The sequence below is a fragment of the Nasonia vitripennis genome, chromosome 4 (genome assembly GCF_009193385.2).
Source record: "Nasonia vitripennis strain AsymCx chromosome 4, Nvit_psr_1.1, whole genome shotgun sequence".
NCBI lineage: Eukaryota > Metazoa > Arthropoda > Insecta > Hymenoptera > Pteromalidae > Nasonia > Nasonia vitripennis.
Window position 1 is genome coordinate 32,732,233 of NC_045760.1, and position 19,562 is coordinate 32,751,794.

Sequence of the window (19,562 nt, forward strand, 5' to 3'; positions counted from 1 at the left end):
CGGGAAGTGAGGCTCGTCGGACAATTCAGGCGTGTGGAGAAGAATATAAAAATCCATGATTTTGGTCAGAGTTTCACTGAAGACAGCTGGGAATCAAAATCGAGATGTGGTGTTTGTTATAAAAAAGTTTATTCTTCAAAAAACAAATTTCGTTTATAAATATGATCTACTTCGAACGCAGATTCACTAATAAGTATGATCGAATAAACCAATTGCCTTATTCAAATAGAATATATTCAAATAATTGGTGCACGCTCCTATGATCGCAATTAACGAAACGTCAACGAACGTAAATAATGGGACGATAGAAAATTCGGCAAACAAGGCAGTTTCAAGTTTAAAGAGATAGCTTTACGGAAATTCATAACTTTTTTGTACATTAATTATTGCGTCAATACGTAATGATATACGAAAAAGTCGATTACTATTTTTCGAAAAAGGAAACCAAAATAACGCGTACTTCGTTGTAAGCTTACATTACACGCTAAAAGCCTAAAAAGCATCACATATTAGCCAGCCTCATTTTCGTAACCTCCTTTTCAATTTTACCAATACAAAATCTATAAGGTCGTTCGGGTGACAAGTACAAAGGACAATTATGTATATAGTCCCGCAACGCATTATAAATAAGTTAATAAACAGCAATTTCCTCGTGACTACGCTCTATCGTCAACTATGGACATACACGAACGATAGGAAATAAACAAAGTCAACGAACGCAATTATTGCTTCACTAAGAAAATATTCTCTATACAACTACAATTTATTTCTCACGTTTTAGCTCGCGTCATCTTGCAACAATTGGATACCCAATGTCGAAAGCAATTTTTTTATATATATATATATATTATCTTATATATCGAAAAATCTAATAAATCGTAATGGGTAATTCCTGTTTCGACAGTCTCAACTTAACGACATCTCGGTTGACGTTCACAGTAGGCTAAACATTAATTTTTTTCCGTTTATATTGTTATAACGCACCTTAACCACAACCGCTACAACGTATACATATTAAAATTGAGCAGTCCGGTGAAAAGAATGACTCATCTTCTTTACCCCTATTTTGTGAAATGAAATAAAAAGGCTACTATATATAGAAGTCTTGAACAGTTAGTTCAACAATCACAAATCTTGTGTGTGTGTGTGTGTGTATATGTACATATATATATATATATATATATACACACACACGCATGTATAATAAGATCGTGTGCGTAGTTCTTTGTTCTGTTATATAATTTATATGTTTCGGAATTTTGTAAAATATTGTCTAGAACTAAATGTGAAGATAATGTATAAATCCGTTGCCTATAATGGCCAATAATAAATATGGTAATATGTATGTTCCATTTAAACAAACGTACTTTTTATCTGGGTGACGGAAAGTTGAAAAATTTCAAGATTGTACGCGCGCGCGTGCGTGTGAGAAGTTCTGTTGAATGCCGACGAGTGACAGTAAACTTCATACAAAACAATATGAATGTCGCTCAAATCATGGCAGCGATCTTGAAAGTAACCCGCTAATGCAACTTTCAAGCGAATAAAAAAAATTAGTTATAATTAAGATTAAGGTATAATAGAAAATTAGCTGTCTCCCCTTGTCGCGAGTGCACGACAATGGTCTATCATAACTCCTCCAATCCCATAATTTTATCTCGGCAGATTGGACAGCTTTGGCGAGCGTCCTGAAAGAAAAAGAAAAATAATTAACGCATTTTAGGGATGGCCTGGAATCATCAGCACCTAAAGTTTCAAAAATTCATGTACTTACGCCTGCCCCATTTTTCCTCCATTCTTCTATGCATTGTTTGTGGAAGATGTGCATGCATGGAACTATCCTGACTCCGTTCTCCTTATTCGCCTCGTCGATGCAAATGGTACATTTTTGGTCCTGCCTTCTATTGCGTGGACTGAAAATTGAGGAATTATTGTTGAAACGATAACTGAGTATCTTTCAATGGCAGCAGTGACAGTATATGCAAAAAATGAGCTCTCGATAAAGATTAAACTTAGCTATCGCAATCGTACTGTACTCTCATGCGGAAGAAAAGCTTTTAGTATACTTGTTATGTCTGTAAATGTGTGATTGATTATCCTCGTCGTTATTGCGCTTGAAAATTACAACAACGCAGCTTCAGATCGTTTTAAAGATCATCAGATTCAAGAATACTTCTGGCACACGTCACTTCACACGAATAATTCGAATTTTCGGCGTGAATTTTACCGATGAATACATACTCACTATATACCGAACACTCGATTCTTACTCGATCGTTGTTCTTGCACTCTTAAGTATATTTTTCGAACAATAGATATAAATAGTGGCGCGTTCTATAATCACGGTATACGCTGAGCGTGTCTATAACAAACGTTCAAGGCCCGGCGTATTTTTAGACCATTTAGTTGCAAGACGAAAAATTGGAGGTTCATCTTAGTGAGTTCATAACATGAAGCACACTTTTCTACTTTATTATTCAATGAACTTACAATTATGAGTTGGAGATTATGAACCCCGACAAATTTTTTATAATATGACGTTTTAATGAATATCCATCGTGCTAAAAAAACTTAGATGTCAATTGTCATCATAATAAAATGAATCAGTCTTACTCGCTGGGAGGTGAGGACGACCAACAGGTCCGGTTATTCGGACCCTGGGATCGACCGCTTTCTCGCCTTCTGTTGGGCATCTGCTCCGATGTGCTCGCAAAAAAGTAGTAGAGCACTGCTCCCAAACCTACTCCTACCACCAGCATCACGGCCAGTCCTGGATGTGTCATTTTGGAGACGATCTCGCTGCTGTGTAGGTGCGCTGCTTATTTTGCTGCCTTATTCCTGTCTGTGTTTATCCGAGACTTGTTGAATCTGCAAAGTGTATTGAACGGTGTCGTTTTTTTTTTTTGTTTTTGTCGGTGCTGTATTCGTTAGAGTTTACGATTCTTTTAATTTTTAAATTGACTGCCTAGTATCATTATAATAAGATACTGCTTAGGGTAGTTGGAAAAAAGAAGACCTCAGCAACAGTTCGCTCGTGGATTTAGAAAGTTTGCTCACAACAATAAACACACTTAACCACTTATAGACGACTCTACATTTGTCAAAAAACTACGTCGAATTTTTATTTTTAATATTTTCACTAATTTTTTTAAAGACAAATTTCATTTTCACAACACGCCACTCGGCGAGAAGCCTCCATCCATCTCAACAAGTCTCGTTTACCAACAATGAACCCTCACGCGACCGTCGCGTAAAATCTATACCGCGTTACTTACACCGTCCCCACTGAATTTTACATCGTCTCGCAATCTCACACCTGTCTTCGCAGTATTCACACACGGCACACACACCAATAACACGATCACCGAATTCCAAAACCTTTCAAACTACGCATCTACGATATCACTGCGATACACACTACAAGAGGCGACCGTCGCAAAAAGTGCAGCAGCAGCAGCAGCAGCAGCAACAGCAGTATTATTATGATTTACTCACAAGAGTGCATCGGCGTGCATTCAGAAGAGTCGACTCTGGCTCTGCTTCGGCCTTGCCAAGTGCACCGCTATTATGTCTCGGGCTGTCGGCGTCGGTAGCTCCGGGGGAGTCCCCGAGGTATGTCTCGTTTAGGGCACTATCACGATCGCGTCCTCCCGGAGCCTCTCTGATGCCATTGCGGAATTAACAACGGAGATTCTTGGCTGTACACACAGAGGGAACGCGACGAGACTATTGCGGTGCGAGGAGCGGACTCGAGCGGAAACACAAACAACAGCTGCGCCGACGCGCGATATCGGCTGGCTGCAGCTGTAATAGGCAACGCAGCGCGCGCGCGTCTCCGATGTATGCGACATTATCTGACCGTCCAGATACGAGGTGCTGTGACGGTTGTGGGACGAGATGTCAGCGGCATATTTTGAGATTTTTCAAAAAAGATTTGGAAAAACAATTTTTTAATGAGATTTTAAGCGTAGGTATTTAATTGTAAACATCTGTGTATTCAGTTTGCGAAATTTTCAAGGAAAATTCATTAATTGCAAACTAATTTATTCGTCAGAAAATCGATGATATTTATTTTAAACAATTGGATCATAAAATTACTGATCTTTCTACAATATTTATAAGTATAGCAACTAATAACCATCACACTGATAAGTCAGTCCTTTATGTTACCTGCCTCTAGATACATGTTTTCTACGTTATCTTCCAGTGAGAAGTCGGTAAGGTAATTTTCTGAATATAAATACAAACTATTACCAACACGAGAAAATAATTGTAATAAACATGAATAATTTCAGTAGAAAACTATCCTAACATAATGTTTTTTATAAGACAAAATTATAAAATTAAGATCATTCTAATTTGCAGATAATTTATTCAACAAACAACAATAAATATACATTTATTTACAGTGTTATAACATTACAATTTTTTCAATCATATTGTATTTATTTAAAACAGACATTCAAAATGCTTTAAATGTCCCTTGACTAGTGTTTATTATGACATTAACATTTTTAACATTACATACGTATTAACGATTCCTTGTTTTAAATTATTAAAAACATTAATTATAATTTTTGATCATGCCGTAGGTTATTGCACATTGATTATGCTATAAAGTATAGTAACAATAGCTTAGTTTGGTGAGATCATGCATTTTTCACGTCAAAGGCACTTACACAAAATTATATAAGTAATATTTTTTGAGTAACTTAATTACTCAATATAAAAATTAAAAATCACAGCAAGATTTAAGTAAATTACCGTAATTTTCTACACTCAATTAAAATATTTTCGTTTTCAATACTGTATAATACAAAATGTACATATGCTAAATATTTGTGTAACTATTTTTGAAACAAAATAACGATTTCCTTATTGAGCGAAGCCAATCAAAGAATAAAGCAGCAGTTTCAAAGCTTAAGAAAAGCTACTTCAAACTGGACAAGGCAAAGAGGTAACAGAGTTCGCAGGGGTCAACGTCACTGAAGATGATATAGACCTGTCGGTCAACTGATCCACTGATTGCATGGACGGCATCCGCTGTTTGATCAGCATCTGTCGGAGCGACTGACACTCTTCTCGTAGCGTTACTACTTGGGCCCGCAATATCGCGTTTTCGTGTTCTAGCATAGTTGCTCGAAGAGCAATCTGTAATCAAAATTGTTAAAAGTAAACATTTTCTATATGGCTATATTTTAAGTTGAATTGAAAATATTAGCAATAATTTTAATGATTAAGAATTATTTCAAATAAATTTTTGTTATAGAGAATTATTTTATGAACTAATGTGCATATTTCTCAGTTTCAAATAATTATCTTACATGATCTTCTCTTATTTTCCGAGCATCTCGTGATTTTTTTGCAGCTTGATTGTTACGCTTTCGTCTTTCGTAATATTTATCATCTTTTTGTTCATCGGGGATTGGTTTTTTTTCGCTTCGAGGCCTTCTGGATTGATGCATACTTGATATTACAGCATTTTCGATAATATTTCGACTCATCGCTGCAGCTGAAATATAAATTTCCAACAACTATTGATAATATCTAGGATTTTATCTTGAAATTCCTGACTGTAAATCGGAAAAATGAGGATTTTATCGATTTTCTTTCCAAAATAAGTGTTAAAATTAAAGTTTTTACCCTTAAGATGGTATAATAGCAAAAGAATTGCCCCGGGTGAGGATCGAACTCACGACCTTAAGATTATGAGACTTACGCGCTGCCTACTGCGCTACCGAGGCATCGAGACATGTGCTACTTTACCATCTATATGAGCCAAGCAGATGGCACTCTATACTTCGTTCAGTAGCAAAATTTTTGACACGCAATTCGAAAAAAAATTATCCATTTTTACAAGATGTTAAGAACAAATTCAAGCTAGTTTTTGTAGACTAATTCATTATAAAATGATAACATCCTTTATTTTTAAACATTTTTAGTAAAAAAATTAGAAACATAATTAATTAGACGTCTTTAGAAGCAATTTGAGGGTTCTTGAAACTGTGAAGCATTTATATTCGAAAAGAAAAATTTAAAAAAATAATTCACACCAAGAATCCCAGCATTTTGCTAATAACTTCCCAAGGGACGCGACAATAAATAAAAATTAAATAAAAAGAATTTCATCCTGAAAATTTTTAAAAATCATGTTTATAACCCTTTAAGCTAAAGCTAACTTTAAAACAGTACTGATTAATTGATTATAAAGTGGAATTTTTGTTAGATTTTCAATATTATTCGCAAAGAAAATTATATCAATTAAAACTATTTTCAGCAATTCAACTTTTATTAAAAACTTGGAGATTGGTAATAATATTTCAAATAGTATTCACAGCTTTAAATTAGTAGCTTCTATATTCCTTTGATTCATCGTATTATTTTCAATCACTTACCAGCACTAGCATTTGTGAATGGGTGTGAAATATTCACAGGTGGAACTAATGGTGGCATGGCCGCAAGTAGCGGAGGCTGCAACAATCCAGTAAGAGTAAAGGGTGCGGAAGGGGCTAAAGGAGATAGGGGCGCCGTCAGCATAGCGCTTGTCCTTGTAGTCTCTGGATCTCTTGAAGAGTATTCTGCCCGAGAATACGAGTCGTAACGATGCACGTCTAAATTATAAAATTTATTACTTTAAAAAGGTAAAATAATTGCTACAAAGATTATAATCGACGCCTATTAAACAGTTAATATTAATTGTTGTTTAAATCGTAAAATATTAAAATTTTTTTAATCATCATAGATCATTTTATAACATTTTATTTGTATGAAGTATACGAAGTTGTTGGTTTTTTCGACGCGGAAATAGTAAGAACTTCGGAACAAACTTGGTAACATGAAGAGAGCGTTATAGGAAAAATTAAGCTCATAATCTTAATGTGATGCACACTGACGAGACTACGATAAAAGAAATGAGCACGCAAATAAAAGAGAACGTGTTAGGACGCCAAGTAGTATCAGTCCATTTTTTCGCGTGTGAAATTGACATAAGTTGAAGATGAATGTTTACTTTATCAGAGTCACGAAGGACTAGAAACAACTTTTTATATAGACATAGTGAGTTTTAAAAAATATTTAAAACACTGATTCAACCTTTATGAATAATATGGCTTGTTGATTTACATAGAATTTAGATTCTGAATACAAAGTAGACATACGAATTTGGTATTAAAAATACATTTAAAAAATGCAAATAGCAAGTATTTGTGCAATATATTTTTATTGATATATTTGCTTGTGCTTCATATAATTATGTAAACATTAATTATGATATCAAATTATTCCTTAAGTACTATTATCTAAATTTTATTACAAATTGTTCTTTATTTCCTATAAGCTTTACTTGTCTGTGCATAGAACTTTGTTTTCTTCATTTTAGATCTGTGGTAAAAAGATTATATTATTATCCATTGAAATTTCATAGGCGCCGAGCTAAATATTCAACGTATTTAGTAAAAATTTTTAAAAAAACCTCCGCCGTGACAATGTCCTCGAGGGACATTGCCGTGACCAGGATTCGAACCTGGGTTACTACGGCCACAACGTAGGGTCCTAACCACTAGACGATCACGGCTATCGGAGAACTTGAAAATAAACGCTCCAGTGCCAAACATCGAGCCGGATTGCGCTCTATATGCTTACCGGTGCGAGACGAAAGCCGATTTTCTAGAGTAAAAGCGGGAAACTGCCAAGCACGACTTTGGCGTGACCAGCCTTTCACGATTATTGTTTTACTTCTTGATGGAAACCACTTATTCAACGATAAGGTAGATTTTTGTGGGTATATGACCGACAAACTCTTGTTAGAAATAAATTTAGAATTTGCGAATACCATCAAAAGCATATTTAGAAATTTTCAGATTTGTCATATATTTTACGTAGAAATGAAGAATTTATAGGTCTCGACAAACAAAATGTGAAAAAAAAGAAAAGGTTACAATTTAAATGTTGGAAAAAGCAATCTAATTGTAATAAAAATGCGTCTCGCTGGGCTCATCAGTAAAATGACGCGTTGTATCCTCGAAAATATTACTTACTATACTTTTGTTTTCGAATACTAAATCGATAATAATGGTATAGATAACTGGAAACCAAGGACAAACAAATTTGTACAACTGTTTCAGCCTCAAAGTCAAGATAATCATTTTCGAAGCATGAATTATTTTAAGAAATCAATATGAAATATAACAAAATTTGATTTTTTATCTATACTTCTATTGTATTACTGCATAGTTTTCAGAAAAGCTTTATCTGTTTTAGAAAGCTAATCTGATTTTTTTTTAATATTAAGGTACCAAATAAACAATTTACCTGAATTTGGTGTTATTAGATTGTTGTAGCTCCTGAGTAACTGAAGAGCAGACAATGCGTCGGAGAAACTGCCCTCCGAAATCGTCCTATTATTACTTTGAGATCCCATAAGGGTCAGTTTTGCTCTCTGCTTCTTTAATTACATCAAAACCCCCGTTTCTACCTTTTTTGTACTTAAACTACGCGTTTAGTTGAAACTAAAACAAAAATTAAAAATAATTTTATGCAGTGTTCTTGCTATTGTAAATATCAAGGATATGGTGACGCTATCCTTACATTTTCTTTGCAATTTTTTACGTATCAAGCTTTGAATGCATTGATCACTATAAAATAAAATTTTACAAAACGTAATATACAGTAGTAAATTTTGTTTTCAAATTAATAAAGTAGAATAGAAGCAAGTCAAAGCCTGATATCTTAAATTTGTGTAGACTCATAGTAGACATAATGAGAAGAAGCTTCTGATAAAAATGAAAAAAAAAGCCTCCACCGTGACAATGTCCTCGAGGGACATTGCCGTGACCAGGATTCGAACCTGGGTTACTACGGCCACAACGTAGGGTCCTAACCACTAGACGATCACGGCTATCGGAGAATATGAAAGTTAACAACAAGAATCTGGAGAAATTCTCTTTCTCCGACCGGCTACATTCACTCCCGGCTCGATCTCGTTTCGGCCTCAAGATGCAGTAGTGTATCCGGTGCAGTTCGCGCCTTGACCGACTCTAAATGTCAACTCTGTACAACTTTCACGATACCGCAGTAAAGTTACTGTTAATTAATTATTGTTAAATGCGATTTTGCGATTTGCAGTGGAAAGCAAGCGAGGCCATATGCAAGCTCTTATTTTGGCTCTCGTATCCTTATCAAACCAAAGCTGTGATTATTTTTAGAACAATGCTCATACAACGTATAGGTATAAGAACCGGAGCAGAGTCTCGCGTTTGCAAATAAACTTTAGTCGACTTTAGAAGGTACATACGTTTTACGATTCCAGACAGTTCTCAAATCACATGTGGCCGTTGCTGCAAGATCCTCACAAACAGCCGAAACCACCTCGTCACGTGCGAGTTTAGAAAAGCACTGCTTTGGACAACCTGCGCCCATATCGAAGTTTGTACGAAGGGTTATCCTCCCGCCTCTCGGTGCATGCGCACTTGGACGATCCGCCCTCAAGAGCCACCCCCTTCGAATTAGCAACGACGCGCGCGACTGGATAAGGCTGGCTTTGAAACTAGGAAGGGGTGTCACCCCGTGTCGATGGTGTTACACGGAAAATAGCTCGACTCCTGGATCACTGCTGTGGAAGGAGATTGCACCGGAATGCATTTGCTTCAATTTAGATGAATAATTACAACCTATAGTATGTGTAATTAACTGTTATATTCTTTCTTTTACGATCAACATTTAGATGTACAGAGATTTTATTTACAAAAACTCAAATGAATCGAATGTTTAGAGAATGAGAAATCTTCAAAATGTTTCGAGTGTAGCTAGATATTTTTTAATTCAATAGTGGATCGCATGATTCGGAGTTTAAAATTAGAAAAGCAAATGTATCGTACATCTCACCTACAAGAAAAACATATTTTCATATCAGAGTAGCGCATAAAGTTGAAGAAAGCTACTTGTTAACGAATTGGCAGCGGTTTTTTAAAATTTAATCGGTCCTCTACAAAGATCGAGTGCAACGCACTTTAGTCCATTCACCAACTTCGCTCAAAGAAACGGTACCTGCTACAATCTCAACGAGTGCGCTCCATAGTTCAACCTTTCACGTAACGCTTCCGCAATGCTTGCCTAAAGTCACTGTGGTATAATTTCAATACAAATTCAACTTTCAAAAGTTTCAGCATTTTTATTTCCATCAACTCGTTAGTATGTACACCTCGCAGAAATAAAATAAAAAAAAACAAGGCTACCATTTTCCCCCCTCTCATCGGCAGAGCAACCCTCACTTTTGTCCTCACCTGTACCGTCGTCCACGTCCACGCAAAGCTTAAACGCGGGACTCGCGCAATCGCAAGCTCGCGCCATAATCGTCGTCCTCGCGCTTGCGCCAGACCACAAGGGGTTGGGAGGATCGGAGATCGCGATAGGCGCAAGCCGTACTCGCAATGGATTATTCCGCGCGATGCCATCTCCCTTTTCCTACCCTGATGGGGGTAATTCTGATTTTTTTACGTTTTCAGGTGAAGGATGACACAGTGAAACTAATTTGCTCGCTTGATGGCTGGCTGAGGGATCGGTTTTTAAATGAAAATCGTCGCTTATAGCCGACGCCGAGTTGTATGAATTTTAACTTTTAATGAGACCAAGGAACGCGATTAATTGGAAACGCGATGAACTTATAACATATGCGCATACAATAACTTTAACGACCCGCTTGATAATACGGAAAGCCCCGATGTGCCGTGAATAATTGAATAATTGTAAGAACAGAGCTCGGTGGACAAATTAGGCTCGCTATCGGGATTCCCAACTCCTCTTCGTGTTTGATTAGAGAATCGGAAACGGGTCAAGCCGCTGTAAAATCCCGATCGTAATCGAAGCCTAGTTACAGCGCCAGCGAAATGCCAAACCCTCGAAAGCCCATGAAACTTTGATCCTCCTAATGTCCGCAAATAAATCACAAGCAGCCATCATCATCGTCGATAACCGATCTCCCGCGCGGGCAAAACCGCTAAAATATTCAGCCGACCCGAGGGGAACCTCGGTGAAATAACAAGTTCTCTGGCCTTTGGTAATGTTTACTCGCACGACCCACACCTGTCGCGAGGCTTTGCGACGTCGGCCGCCGCCTATGCGTGCGTTATATTCTTACTCATCGGATGAGCACGCGATCAGCGACCGGCTTAATTGTCACACTTACGGACGCACGTGCACCTGTTTAACTGTGAGCATTGAGTAAGCGATATTTGATTAGGGGTTGCTCGCCGCGGAGGGGCTTATATCGAGCCTGTCAAATGGACGCCGCTTCGCCAACTTTTCGCGTTCGAGGCAGCGCCCGTTCCACTAAGAACAGCGTTGATGCAGGAAGAGGCCGAAATCCTCGGAGGCAAATTGAAATCGAGCGCGCCCCAAAATCGAACCTGATCTCTGCAAACGGCGCAACGTACGTCATCCCCCACTCTAGTCCTGCGTGAATCCACATACGACGCGAGCGAACCACCCCTGTCGGGTCGGGGAAACACGCGAGCGGAGGAGTCGCCGGTGTGTCGTGCCCCGGTACATCCGAGCCATTATGCGTCGAATCACTCGGTCGCGTGCAATTAGTTTCGGCCGGCTCATAAATGCTGCAGGCCGCGCATCATACGCACCGTAATTATACATCACACTGCAGCGCGCGAGTTCTGCTGCTGTGTACCGATACCGAGACGACACGTGTCCTTCCTACCTCCACCACGGAGTGGTATATTATTATCGCCGTGTCTTGGCCTGGCGGCAGCCTTGAGGTGCTGCGAATCCCTGCCTCGGATGTGGAGGCACGACGGAGACCGGAATAGATTGCGTGACGGGGGACTGGCTTTGGTTTGGATGGATGTAATCCTATATAGCACGTGTAAGGATCGACGATGTTGGTATAAGAATTTAGCCGATCGCGTTGACATTATTCCGCATTTCCTGACTGTTCGGTTATCTAATTTCGTTGGTTGTTTGAAAAAACATCATCGTAACGACGAGTCGCGACCCTCGCCCTCGTTCGCAATTACGCCGATAACTAAACGATGAAACGAAATGCCCATTCACCCCAAATTAGCCCTTCCCGCAGGTGTTGCCGATCGCTTCGCCTAGTACGAGGCTCGCGAACTCGTATGAATAATTTCGATTCGATCCGTGAGCGGAAAAGGCCGGAAAAGGGTGTACAAGACTGCTCTGGTAACAGACACTTGCGCGCATAAAACATTTCTTCTTTTGAATACATCGACTAAATGCTTATGGCATCAATCGACGAGTTGAATCATTTATCCGATGATAATAGCGGGTTATAGGTATAACGACAAGGCGAGTATCCAACTTATAGCAAAGGGTCTTTAGTCAAAGTACAATTAGTTGGAAGCATGCAGGGATAAACGCTCGAAGAAAAGCTCTTGCTGCAGAAGCATGATAAAGCTCCGGGTAAAAATGAAAAAAAAAGCCTCCACCGTGACAATGTCCTCGAGGGACATTGCCGTGACCAGGATTCGAACCTGGGTTACTACGGCCACAACGTAGGGTCCTAACCACTAGACGATCACGGCTATCGGAGGATATGAAAGTTAACAACACGAGTCTCGAGAAATTATCTCTCTCCGGCCGGCTACATTCACTTCGGACTTGCTCTGGTTTCCAGCGCAAGGCGCGAGGTATCTGGTGCAGTTATTGGCTTTACCGGCTCCAAAAGTTACCGATTCGTCTTGTTCAAGCGGCTTTGCGTATCGAGTTTCTTTTTAAATTTTGCGATTTGTAGCCAGAGCGCGCGGAAAGAGGTCTTTCGCAAGCTCGCAATCGGCTTGCACACCGTTATCAATCCGAAGTTGCGAACTGAGATATGGTATTTTCTTTCAAAGAAGCACTACTGCCCAAACGTGTATTTGTGCATCAATGTCATCATATACGATCATTTAGGTATTTTCTCTTTTTTTTACTCGGTGTTATTATTTTATAATCGTGCTCACCCTCCCCTCTCAAAGGCTTCTTCGAAAGTCATTGAATCGATTTTCGACTATGGCTCGGCCGAGGCTCGAAAAAGACGATGCGGCAGACAAAAGATAAGGTTCGGGGTAAAAATGAAAAAAAAGTCTCCACCGTGACAATGTCCTCGAGGGACATTGCCGTGACCAGGATTCGAACCTGGGTTACTACGGCCACAACGTAGGGTCCTAACCACTAGACGATCACGGCTACCGGAGGATATAAACTTTGAGAGCACAGACTCGGAGAAATTATCTTGTTGTTGTCTTTACCGACAGCTCCTGCACTGCGTTTTGTATGAGCTATACGTCCAAGTGAAACATAGCAATTTTGCGATCTCTATAAAATCAACGCGACAAGTCAATCAGCTCTGTTATGAGAATGACCTACATTGTACGTACAAAACAAATAAAAACTTTCCTGCACTAATCTCGGCGGACGTAAAAGTGGTAGGCGCCAATCGGTCTTGATTGAAAAATTACCGGCCATCAACTGGTGGTGGATGTGTGCGAATCTCGTCGCCGCAAAGGGCTAGAGCTGCTCGGTAAAATTTCGACACAGTATGGGTGATTTTGAAATGACGAAGAAGAAGAAGCAGCGGTAGGTTATTGAATTTCGTAAGATTAAATGTAGTTTTATTCAATTTCTTGATATGCATACATGAGATTCTTAATCGTTAAAATGAATACTTTGAAAATGCAGCATCAGACTCTCCTTAAGCTCCACGGTTGGCCATCAGGCAGGCGGCCAGCTTGCACTTGTCGTCCTTAACTGCAATATCAGCAGGAAGAAGGGCGCGTGACTTTTTGAATAAAATTTTCGGCCGATCAACGATCCGAGAGCTTACCTTGGTCCTTGCACGTGCTCAGGGCCTTTCCTAGCGTGTCGAGGTTCATGTTGAACTTTTGGCGCAGGGCGTCCTCGTTGAGGGATCCGTCGGCCTTCATCAGGTTCATCTTCTTCATCATGCAGGAGTAGTAGCAGTTCCTGTTCTGCTCCTGCTTCTCGGGCACCTTGGCGTTCCTCAGACCGGTCGGGTATTGCTCTGCGGGAAATCGGAAAGGTTCGGGTGCGGTTAATGATCGATTCGATGCGATGCGGAGAGAGATTAGTTGTCCGATACTCACGTGGGTCGAATCCGTTCTCGATCAGGCAGCCCTTGATGTACTCCTTGTTGATGTCCTTGATGGGGTCTTCCTGTTGGTTGAATTTAAACGTTAGAGGAAGGCGAGGCTTTCTCTGATGGAAACAAAATAGGTACATCCAGAGTTACTCACTGCGAAGACGCCGGCGAGGCAGACGGCAAGAACGATGACGACGGCCTTCATGTTGGTGTGCGAGTTTTGTTTTTTTCGGGTTTAGCAAAGGGGGTTGCTCTCACTGCGACTGCTTTCACAGACTGAATGAAGCTCCGGCTGCTCCGAGCTTTATATACAGTCGAGATAATCGGCGGCTTGATGTTTTTCAATTGATAAATTGTAGTGTTGACCTGAAAGTGAACTCGCCTTTAAGCCCCCTAAAGTACCCGTGATAAAGCACGATAATGCCTGCTTAACAAACAAAAGCTCCAGCGGCGTGTTGCCTCTCTCCCTTGCACGGGCTTTCTTCGCCGCGCACGGAATAAACGAGTTTACGCTGATACAACTTTGACGCCCGAGCATAACAGCGCACTTTACTCTGTACTCGAATTGTGGCAAAACTAGTTTTCGTCAGCGGGAACCGGTAGAATTGCGGCCTCGATTCTCCAGCTACCGCCAGCCCGGCAATATGCGGCATATTGCCCTGCATTGGCTAGATCAAAACGTTTTGAATCGTTTTTTATTTCGCTTTCAACGGCAATATCCTCATTGCTTCGAGCAAATAAAAAGGTCGCAATTGAGCCGCTACAGGGCTTGATTCGCGAACGCTGAAATGAGCAGCACAGATCCGCGCGGCGGGCCGATTAGGCCGTGCGAGAAGGATGCGCTTAAGTAGAGAGTAAACACTCTCTAAGCATCGTTTCGCACTGCTGATTGCTCCTAGTCAAATCTCGGCCTCTCTCATACGATAATTCGTGTCTCTATCGTTTGCTCTTCTTTCCGGCTGAAATTTAAATCGCCTGGAGGCTCCTTCGCTGGATTAGGTAATCGATCCCCCGCGTACACTGGTGCAATAATTTATTCGGCTCGAGTGGAATTATTATCATTGCGTCGACGCATTTGCGAGGATAAGAAGTGGAAAATTAAATTCCATCATCAAGAGGCCCAACGCATTGGTTTTTATTGTACGAGCGCGTAAGTTTCCCTTCGTTCATAAATCAAGGTTTGATAAAGCTAATTGCCTTGTTTTCTCACCGAGCGTGCAGTGACTGCAGGCGATAACCGCAACTACAAACTGTTCACCGTCCATGCCAATATTCGTTAACAAGAAAAAAAGCGTACCAGTTGTTTATAAGCCTCATACTACCAACAGTTGAGCCGCAACGAAAAAGAGGAAAGAGCGATAAGAGTCGTGTAGGATCGTTAAAAAAATAACTTTGCCGCCCCCCCCATCCATCCCTCGCGGCGTGAAAGCTCGAGTTCGGGCAAACTTTCGTATCGTCCTCGTGACGACTTGATGAGATAACTTTGCGCCAAGTCCCGTGACTTTGTGTAACGCAAACACCTATATATCGCATCACGAATTACCGCGGCACGCGACTGTCGCGTGCCGCCGCGTGTGCGCGCCTACACCTGATAACTTTCTTCGATGCAGCTCGAGCCGGGGGGGGGGGGCGGGGCAATTACGAGGCGACGGAATCGATGCGTCGTTCCGCGGACATAATTAATTTTAGCGAGTAGATGTATAATAGCTAAATGGAACGGAAATTTTGCGCAGAGATCACGCGGCGATGACATCATGCCAAACAACTCGCCCGGTTCAGAGCCTGCGCTGATTGTTTAATGAAGCCCGCGACGAAAACAAGCTCGATTCGCAGCTTCATTCGGAATCAAGGATACGCGCCAATATGTTTTTTTTTTTTTTTTGAGCAAAGGCACCGCGATTCGTTTATACGAATGGTTATTACATATAGCATGTAGTCCGTTTCAACGATTCCAGGATAACTACAAGCTAACGGTAGCAGAGCGCGCTCGAGCGATCGGGCGCAATTAACCACTTTTCCCTTCTCGCGAGACCGTCAATTAGAGAGAGAGAGAGAGAGCGACGGCGGATTCGTCAATAATTGATAAACCGCCTGCCCTCCAACCCTTTGGAATAGTTGTTGCAGAGTAATTACCCTTAGCTAAAAATAAAATTACACGGCTCGTTCGGCGTAAACGCATCGGATGCCGCTCGGCGTTAAATTTTAACGAGGAAAAGCTCGAGAGAGATTCCCCGTAGCGCTGGCGAAATGGCAAATCGATGCGCGTATGCATTATGCAGCCGTAGTCCGGCAACGATTTTCCTATATTTCCAGCCGGGCGCGACGATTACGAGCCGATCTGATAAGGTTACTCGAGCTGTGGCGAAACGCTGGACGCGAGCTTTTAATTTTTTTTTTTTTTTTTTTTTTTTCTACGATCGAACAGCTCTGCAGCGTCGCCAACTTCAAGCTCGTCGCCTCGAGCCGGCGCTAGCATGAAGCGTCGATCGAAAATTCTCCTCGCTCGGTAAATTGGCCGAAATGTGTTGTAAGTAGTGGATAGGATGCAATGTTCCGAGCAGGAGGACGACGCATCGTCGGACGAGGAGATCCACGAGGCCGTCGACAGCATCCTCGCGGAGGACGAGCGCGACAAGTCGGCTAGAAAGCGCCAACTCGCCGAGCGGGAAGCTGCAAACGTGACGTATTATCGATGATCGCTCGAGATCCTAAGCTCCTTCCCCGCGAAATCCCGTGAACGAAAACATCACCTTCCGCAGCGCAGTAAACGGCGAAATCCGTCCGCGGAGTTCAAGAGGCGCCAGACCGGGGCTGAGAAGTCGAGAAGGTTCTCGCTGCGCGTGATGGAGGCCATGCGCGCGCTCGAGCGACGGACGGAGAGAAGAGCCGAGTGCCCGGTATCCAATAAGAGCCCCGCCACCTGCGAGATCGTCGATTACGTCGACAGGAAGTTCAGGAACGACGGAGACGTCGAGGCGCAGGTCCGAATCGCGCTAAAGAGGCTCGCTTGTCAAGGGTAGAGCATCGCTTGCTTGTCTATTCTCACCGCAGCATCGTTACACCCTATACCGTACCCAAGAGCGCCTTTCACCGCTCAGCTTCGTCAAGTGCGAGGGAGGCGACGCGTACACGCTGCTGGCTCCGTTCGCCAGTCAGTTGGGAAGGGCGGGAAAGGCGAACTTGGGCCTGCACTCGACGGCCGAGTTGACCGACTGCCGGAGGCATCGCTCGGGACGCGACGCGCGATCGAACCGCAGCACTGCGAGGTGCCGAGGCGGCTGCCGGCGCGATCAGTCCTGCAAGCAAACCGAGGTTCCTATGACTCTTTAACCCTTGAAAACAATCCTCCGATAAAAAAGCGCCTCGAGCGTCGCCCGCAGGAAAGCTCGGAAATAGATCTGTCGATCCCGTCGAGCGTCGAGGAGGACATATTCCGGCGTAGAATCGAACGCGACATCGAGAGCTTGCAGCACCGCTGTCCCCCGGGCGAAACCGAAGCCGAAAACGCGACGATGGAGCTGCGAAAGCCGGCACAGGCTGCTGGCGAGCCCGGTCGAAGGAACAGCGAGTTGCGTATCGAGGCGTGCGGCGACGAGGACAGGCGACAGGGCAAGTGCCAGCTCAACCGGAGCGTGGCCGGGAGTCCGAGGAAAGGGATCAGGTAGGCCGGAATGCCTTGAACGCTTACATGCGACGCTCTGCTCTCGAGCCAACGCACCTATTCCACCTAGTCCAGCAAGAGAAGAGGATCGAATCGTCGGCGCCATCCGCAATCCCGCTCGCGAGATCGAAGCGGCCATGGCTCTTCCGGAGTTCGCGGACGACGCCAAGGACGACTACGAGCCCGTCGACGTCCCCGACGAGGACGAGCAACTCGAGGAAGACGACGAGGACGAGGGAGACGACGCTGGCGAGGACGACGAGCTCCTGCGGGAGCTGAGGCAGCACAGCGACGCCCGGATTCCCATGGACGAGGACAGGGACCGGGAGCTGAGGAGGTGGATACGGAACTGCAGGAGGGAATGCGAGAGACGAGCCAGAGAGGGAGGCGACAGCGCTGATGGGGAATGATGGGAAATGGAGCCTTTCGACTCGAAATTTCGACGATACGTGTAAACGGGATTTTTGCTGGAAAGGTGTAAATTAAAATTGCAAAATTCCATGCGACTCTATCGATGAGCTTTTATTTTACTATTTTACAAACACACGTGACGCTGCTATGTGACTGCGGGGCGGGAAAATTCAATTTCACTCCATTGCCCACGGGAAATTCTCAACGCTTACGAGCGGCTCGATTGCCGTCCCGTTTTTTCTTGAAAAGCTCCAGATCCGAGGATACGCGGAAGACCGCTCCCTTCTTGTTCACCGGTACCAGCAAGCCCAGCACTGTGCCCAAAGAGAGAACTTCGTATATGCACTTCTCTATACTCTTGTTTCCTGTGAAAAAATATCCGATCATTTGGATCATTATACTCGGAGAGAAAAATATTTGGAAAGGTATAGTTTGAAAAAAGCTCTGACCCGCCTCCGAGGGTAAGCTCTCGTACGGAAACTCGTAACTCCTCCGCTCCTCCTCGTCCGCGGAGCTTTTCAAGCCCAGCGCTTTACCGGGCGAAGCGTCGGGCTTGCGGGAGAGCTTTCGCCGTTGGAGCTTGCGGAACTGCCTGGGGGCGCTGCTTTTCTGCTTGCACATCATTCCGCGGTCCGAGGCGCGCTCGAGGAACTGGTAGACCAGCTCCGACACCGTCGGACGGTGCGTCCGATTACTGCCCGGACGACTGCCGGCCTTTTGGATCGATTTTCGGGGGATTCTCGACTTGAGTGTGCGCTGATGACGATATTATCGAATATTAGTCACATCAAATGTCAGAGCTTTACATTCGGCTACCTTTGACTTGTTGCTGCGACGACGCCGCGAATTTATTTTCTCGATGAATCTGGCTTCGTGACCCGACTGAATCCTCACGCGCTTTTTGCCGCCTTTCTTCGGAGCCATGTTGTCTTTTTTAAACGGGCCGGAATTTTTTCATCGGTGAGCTACGACATGCATACACTCATATAATAGCCGAGTAAACCGAGATAATGACTTTTCAATTTCCAATTTTTGGTTAAGCAGCGCCTTGAGAAAAGAAAGGTGAAGTTTTCTGGTTGACGCGCGAAAAGGTATTGTTTTGTTTTCTTCCGAATCGAACTATCTGCTAATTTTTTTTCTTCACTTAATACAGCAATTTCTTAACATTTTCTAAATAATGTAGTGCATATTAGTGTGTACGCGTTGATAACGAATCGAGCTTTACGCTGCCGTTTGAATTTCTAATAAAGTCGCATTTTCTAGAAACCGAAAGCTTTGCGCAATATCGTCGCATATGATCATGCTAATACAATATAAGAAAAACGTAAATGACGTATCGTTTCCCGACGCGATCAATAAAAATGAAAAATTACACAAAGCCCG

At 42.6% G+C, this 19,562-nt stretch overlaps 5 protein-coding genes and 5 non-coding genes across 28 annotated transcripts; 1 reads left to right on the forward strand and 9 right to left on the reverse strand.

Annotated features, from left to right (window-relative positions):
* Positions 1-107: 107 nt before the first annotated feature.
* On the reverse strand, positions 108-3,816 carry LOC100113578 (E3 ubiquitin-protein ligase ZNRF4-like). Of its 3 annotated transcripts, none has more exons than XM_008216373.4 (4): positions 3,496-3,816; positions 2,614-2,868; positions 1,775-1,913; positions 108-1,688 (listed from the first exon to the last, which is right to left on the reverse strand). In XM_008216373.4, the coding sequence occupies exons 2-4, from the start codon at positions 2,781-2,783 to the stop codon at positions 1,629-1,631; spliced, it is 369 nt and encodes a 122-aa protein (XP_008214595.1). In that variant the 5' UTR covers positions 2,784-2,868; positions 3,496-3,816; the 3' UTR covers positions 108-1,628. The 3 variants fall into 3 exon arrangements, with proteins under 3 accessions (XP_008214595.1, XP_008214596.1, XP_032454745.1); XM_008216374.4 differs by lacking the exon at positions 3,496-3,816 and adding an exon at positions 3,276-3,486; XM_032598854.1 differs by having other exon boundaries at positions 2,614-3,807.
* Positions 3,817-4,487: 671 nt separating this feature from the next.
* On the reverse strand, positions 4,488-10,512 carry LOC103317763 (hepatic leukemia factor). Its single transcript, XM_016989706.2, has 5 exons — positions 9,293-10,512; positions 8,311-8,507; positions 6,396-6,611; positions 5,325-5,512; positions 4,488-5,151 (listed from the first exon to the last, which is right to left on the reverse strand). The coding sequence occupies exons 2-5, from the start codon at positions 8,417-8,419 to the stop codon at positions 4,936-4,938; spliced, it is 729 nt and encodes a 242-aa protein (XP_016845195.1). The 5' UTR covers positions 8,420-8,507; positions 9,293-10,512; the 3' UTR covers positions 4,488-4,935.
* On the reverse strand, positions 5,672-5,744 carry TRNAM-CAU. Its single transcript has one exon. It is a non-coding gene; the product is annotated as a tRNA-Met (tRNA).
* Positions 7,502-7,573, reverse strand: TRNAH-GUG. Its single transcript has one exon. It is a non-coding gene; the product is annotated as a tRNA-His (tRNA).
* Positions 8,825-8,896, reverse strand: TRNAH-GUG. The gene has a single exon. It is a non-coding gene; the product is annotated as a tRNA-His (tRNA).
* A 1,967-nt stretch (positions 10,513-12,479) lies between the features above and the next one.
* TRNAH-GUG lies at positions 12,480-12,551 on the reverse strand. Its single transcript has one exon. It is a non-coding gene; the product is annotated as a tRNA-His (tRNA).
* Positions 12,552-13,122: 571 nt separating this feature from the next.
* On the reverse strand, positions 13,123-13,194 carry TRNAH-GUG. Its single transcript has one exon. It is a non-coding gene; the product is annotated as a tRNA-His (tRNA).
* A 395-nt stretch (positions 13,195-13,589) lies between these two features.
* Positions 13,590-14,601, reverse strand: LOC100113557. Its single transcript, XM_001600557.6, has 4 exons — positions 14,262-14,601; positions 14,112-14,181; positions 13,832-14,029; positions 13,590-13,755 (listed from the first exon to the last, which is right to left on the reverse strand). Exons 1-4 carry the CDS (start codon positions 14,310-14,312, stop codon positions 13,700-13,702), a joined length of 375 nt encoding a protein of 124 aa, XP_001600607.1. The 5' UTR covers positions 14,313-14,601; the 3' UTR covers positions 13,590-13,699.
* A 1,619-nt stretch (positions 14,602-16,220) lies between these two features.
* On the forward strand, positions 16,221-18,279 carry LOC103317701. Of its 17 annotated transcripts, none has more exons than XM_032598865.1 (5): positions 16,221-16,785; positions 16,872-17,123; positions 17,206-17,419; positions 17,488-17,768; positions 17,839-18,279. In XM_032598865.1, exons 2-5 carry the CDS (start codon positions 16,951-16,953, stop codon positions 18,176-18,178), a joined length of 1,008 nt encoding a protein of 335 aa, XP_032454756.1. In that variant the 5' UTR covers positions 16,221-16,785; positions 16,872-16,950; the 3' UTR covers positions 18,179-18,279. The 17 variants fall into 17 exon arrangements, 16 of the variants coding, with proteins under 16 accessions (XP_032454756.1, XP_032454752.1, XP_032454751.1 ...); XM_032598861.1 differs by having other exon boundaries at positions 16,396-16,785; positions 16,867-17,123; positions 17,844-18,279; XM_032598860.1 differs by having other exon boundaries at positions 16,456-16,785; positions 16,867-17,123.
* On the reverse strand, positions 18,265-19,277 carry LOC100680006. Its single transcript, XM_008216372.4, has 3 exons — positions 18,996-19,277; positions 18,629-18,935; positions 18,265-18,544 (listed from the first exon to the last, which is right to left on the reverse strand). The coding sequence occupies exons 1-3, from the start codon at positions 19,101-19,103 to the stop codon at positions 18,381-18,383; spliced, it is 579 nt and encodes a 192-aa protein (XP_008214594.1). The 5' UTR covers positions 19,104-19,277; the 3' UTR covers positions 18,265-18,380.
* Between the last annotated feature and the right edge of the window lie 285 nt (positions 19,278-19,562).

Coding starts and splice junctions, on each gene's coding strand:
- LOC100113578 (XM_008216373.4), bottom strand. CDS start 2,783: ATGACACATCCAGGACTGGCCGTGATGCTGGTGGTAGGAGTAGGTTTG. Junction 1,914..2,613: donor TCGTCCTCACCTCCCAGCGA/GTAAGACTGATT, acceptor CTCAATTTTCAG/TCCACGCAATAGAAGGCAGG. Junction 1,689..1,774: donor GGAGGAAAAATGGGGCAGGC/GTAAGTACATGA, acceptor TTTTTCTTTCAG/GACGCTCGCCAAAGCTGTCC.
- LOC103317763 (XM_016989706.2), bottom strand. CDS start 8,419: ATGGGATCTCAAAGTAATAATAGGACGATTTCGGAGGGCAGTTTCTCC. Junction 6,612..8,310: donor TCTAATAACACCAAATTCAG/GTAAATTGTTTA, acceptor TTTATAATTTAG/ACGTGCATCGTTACGACTCG. Junction 5,513..6,395: donor ATTCACAAATGCTAGTGCTG/GTAAGTGATTGA, acceptor TTTATATTTCAG/CTGCAGCGATGAGTCGAAAT.
- LOC100113557 (XM_001600557.6), bottom strand. CDS start 14,312: ATGAAGGCCGTCGTCATCGTTCTTGCCGTCTGCCTCGCCGGCGTCTTC. Junction 14,182..14,261: donor GCCTCGCCGGCGTCTTCGCA/GTGAGTAACTCT, acceptor TTCAACCAACAG/GAAGACCCCATCAAGGACAT. Junction 13,756..13,831: donor GAGCACGTGCAAGGACCAAG/GTAAGCTCTCGG, acceptor CTGATATTGCAG/TTAAGGACGACAAGTGCAAG.
- LOC103317701 (XM_016989777.3), top strand. CDS start 16,651: ATGCAATGTTCCGAGCAGGAGGACGACGCATCGTCGGACGAGGAGATC. Junction 16,791..16,871: donor CGGGAAGCTGCAAACGTGAC/GTATTATCGATG, acceptor TCCGCAGCGCAG/TAAACGGCGAAATCCGTCCG. Junction 17,124..17,205: donor AAGAGGCTCGCTTGTCAAGG/GTAGAGCATCGC, acceptor TTCACCGCTCAG/CTTCGTCAAGTGCGAGGGAG.
- LOC100680006 (XM_008216372.4), bottom strand. CDS start 19,103: ATGGCTCCGAAGAAAGGCGGCAAAAAGCGCGTGAGGATTCAGTCGGGT. Junction 18,936..18,995: donor GTCGCAGCAACAAGTCAAAG/GTAGCCGAATGT, acceptor TATCGTCATCAG/CGCACACTCAAGTCGAGAAT. Junction 18,545..18,628: donor GAGCTTACCCTCGGAGGCGG/GTCAGAGCTTTT, acceptor ATTTTTTCACAG/GAAACAAGAGTATAGAGAAG.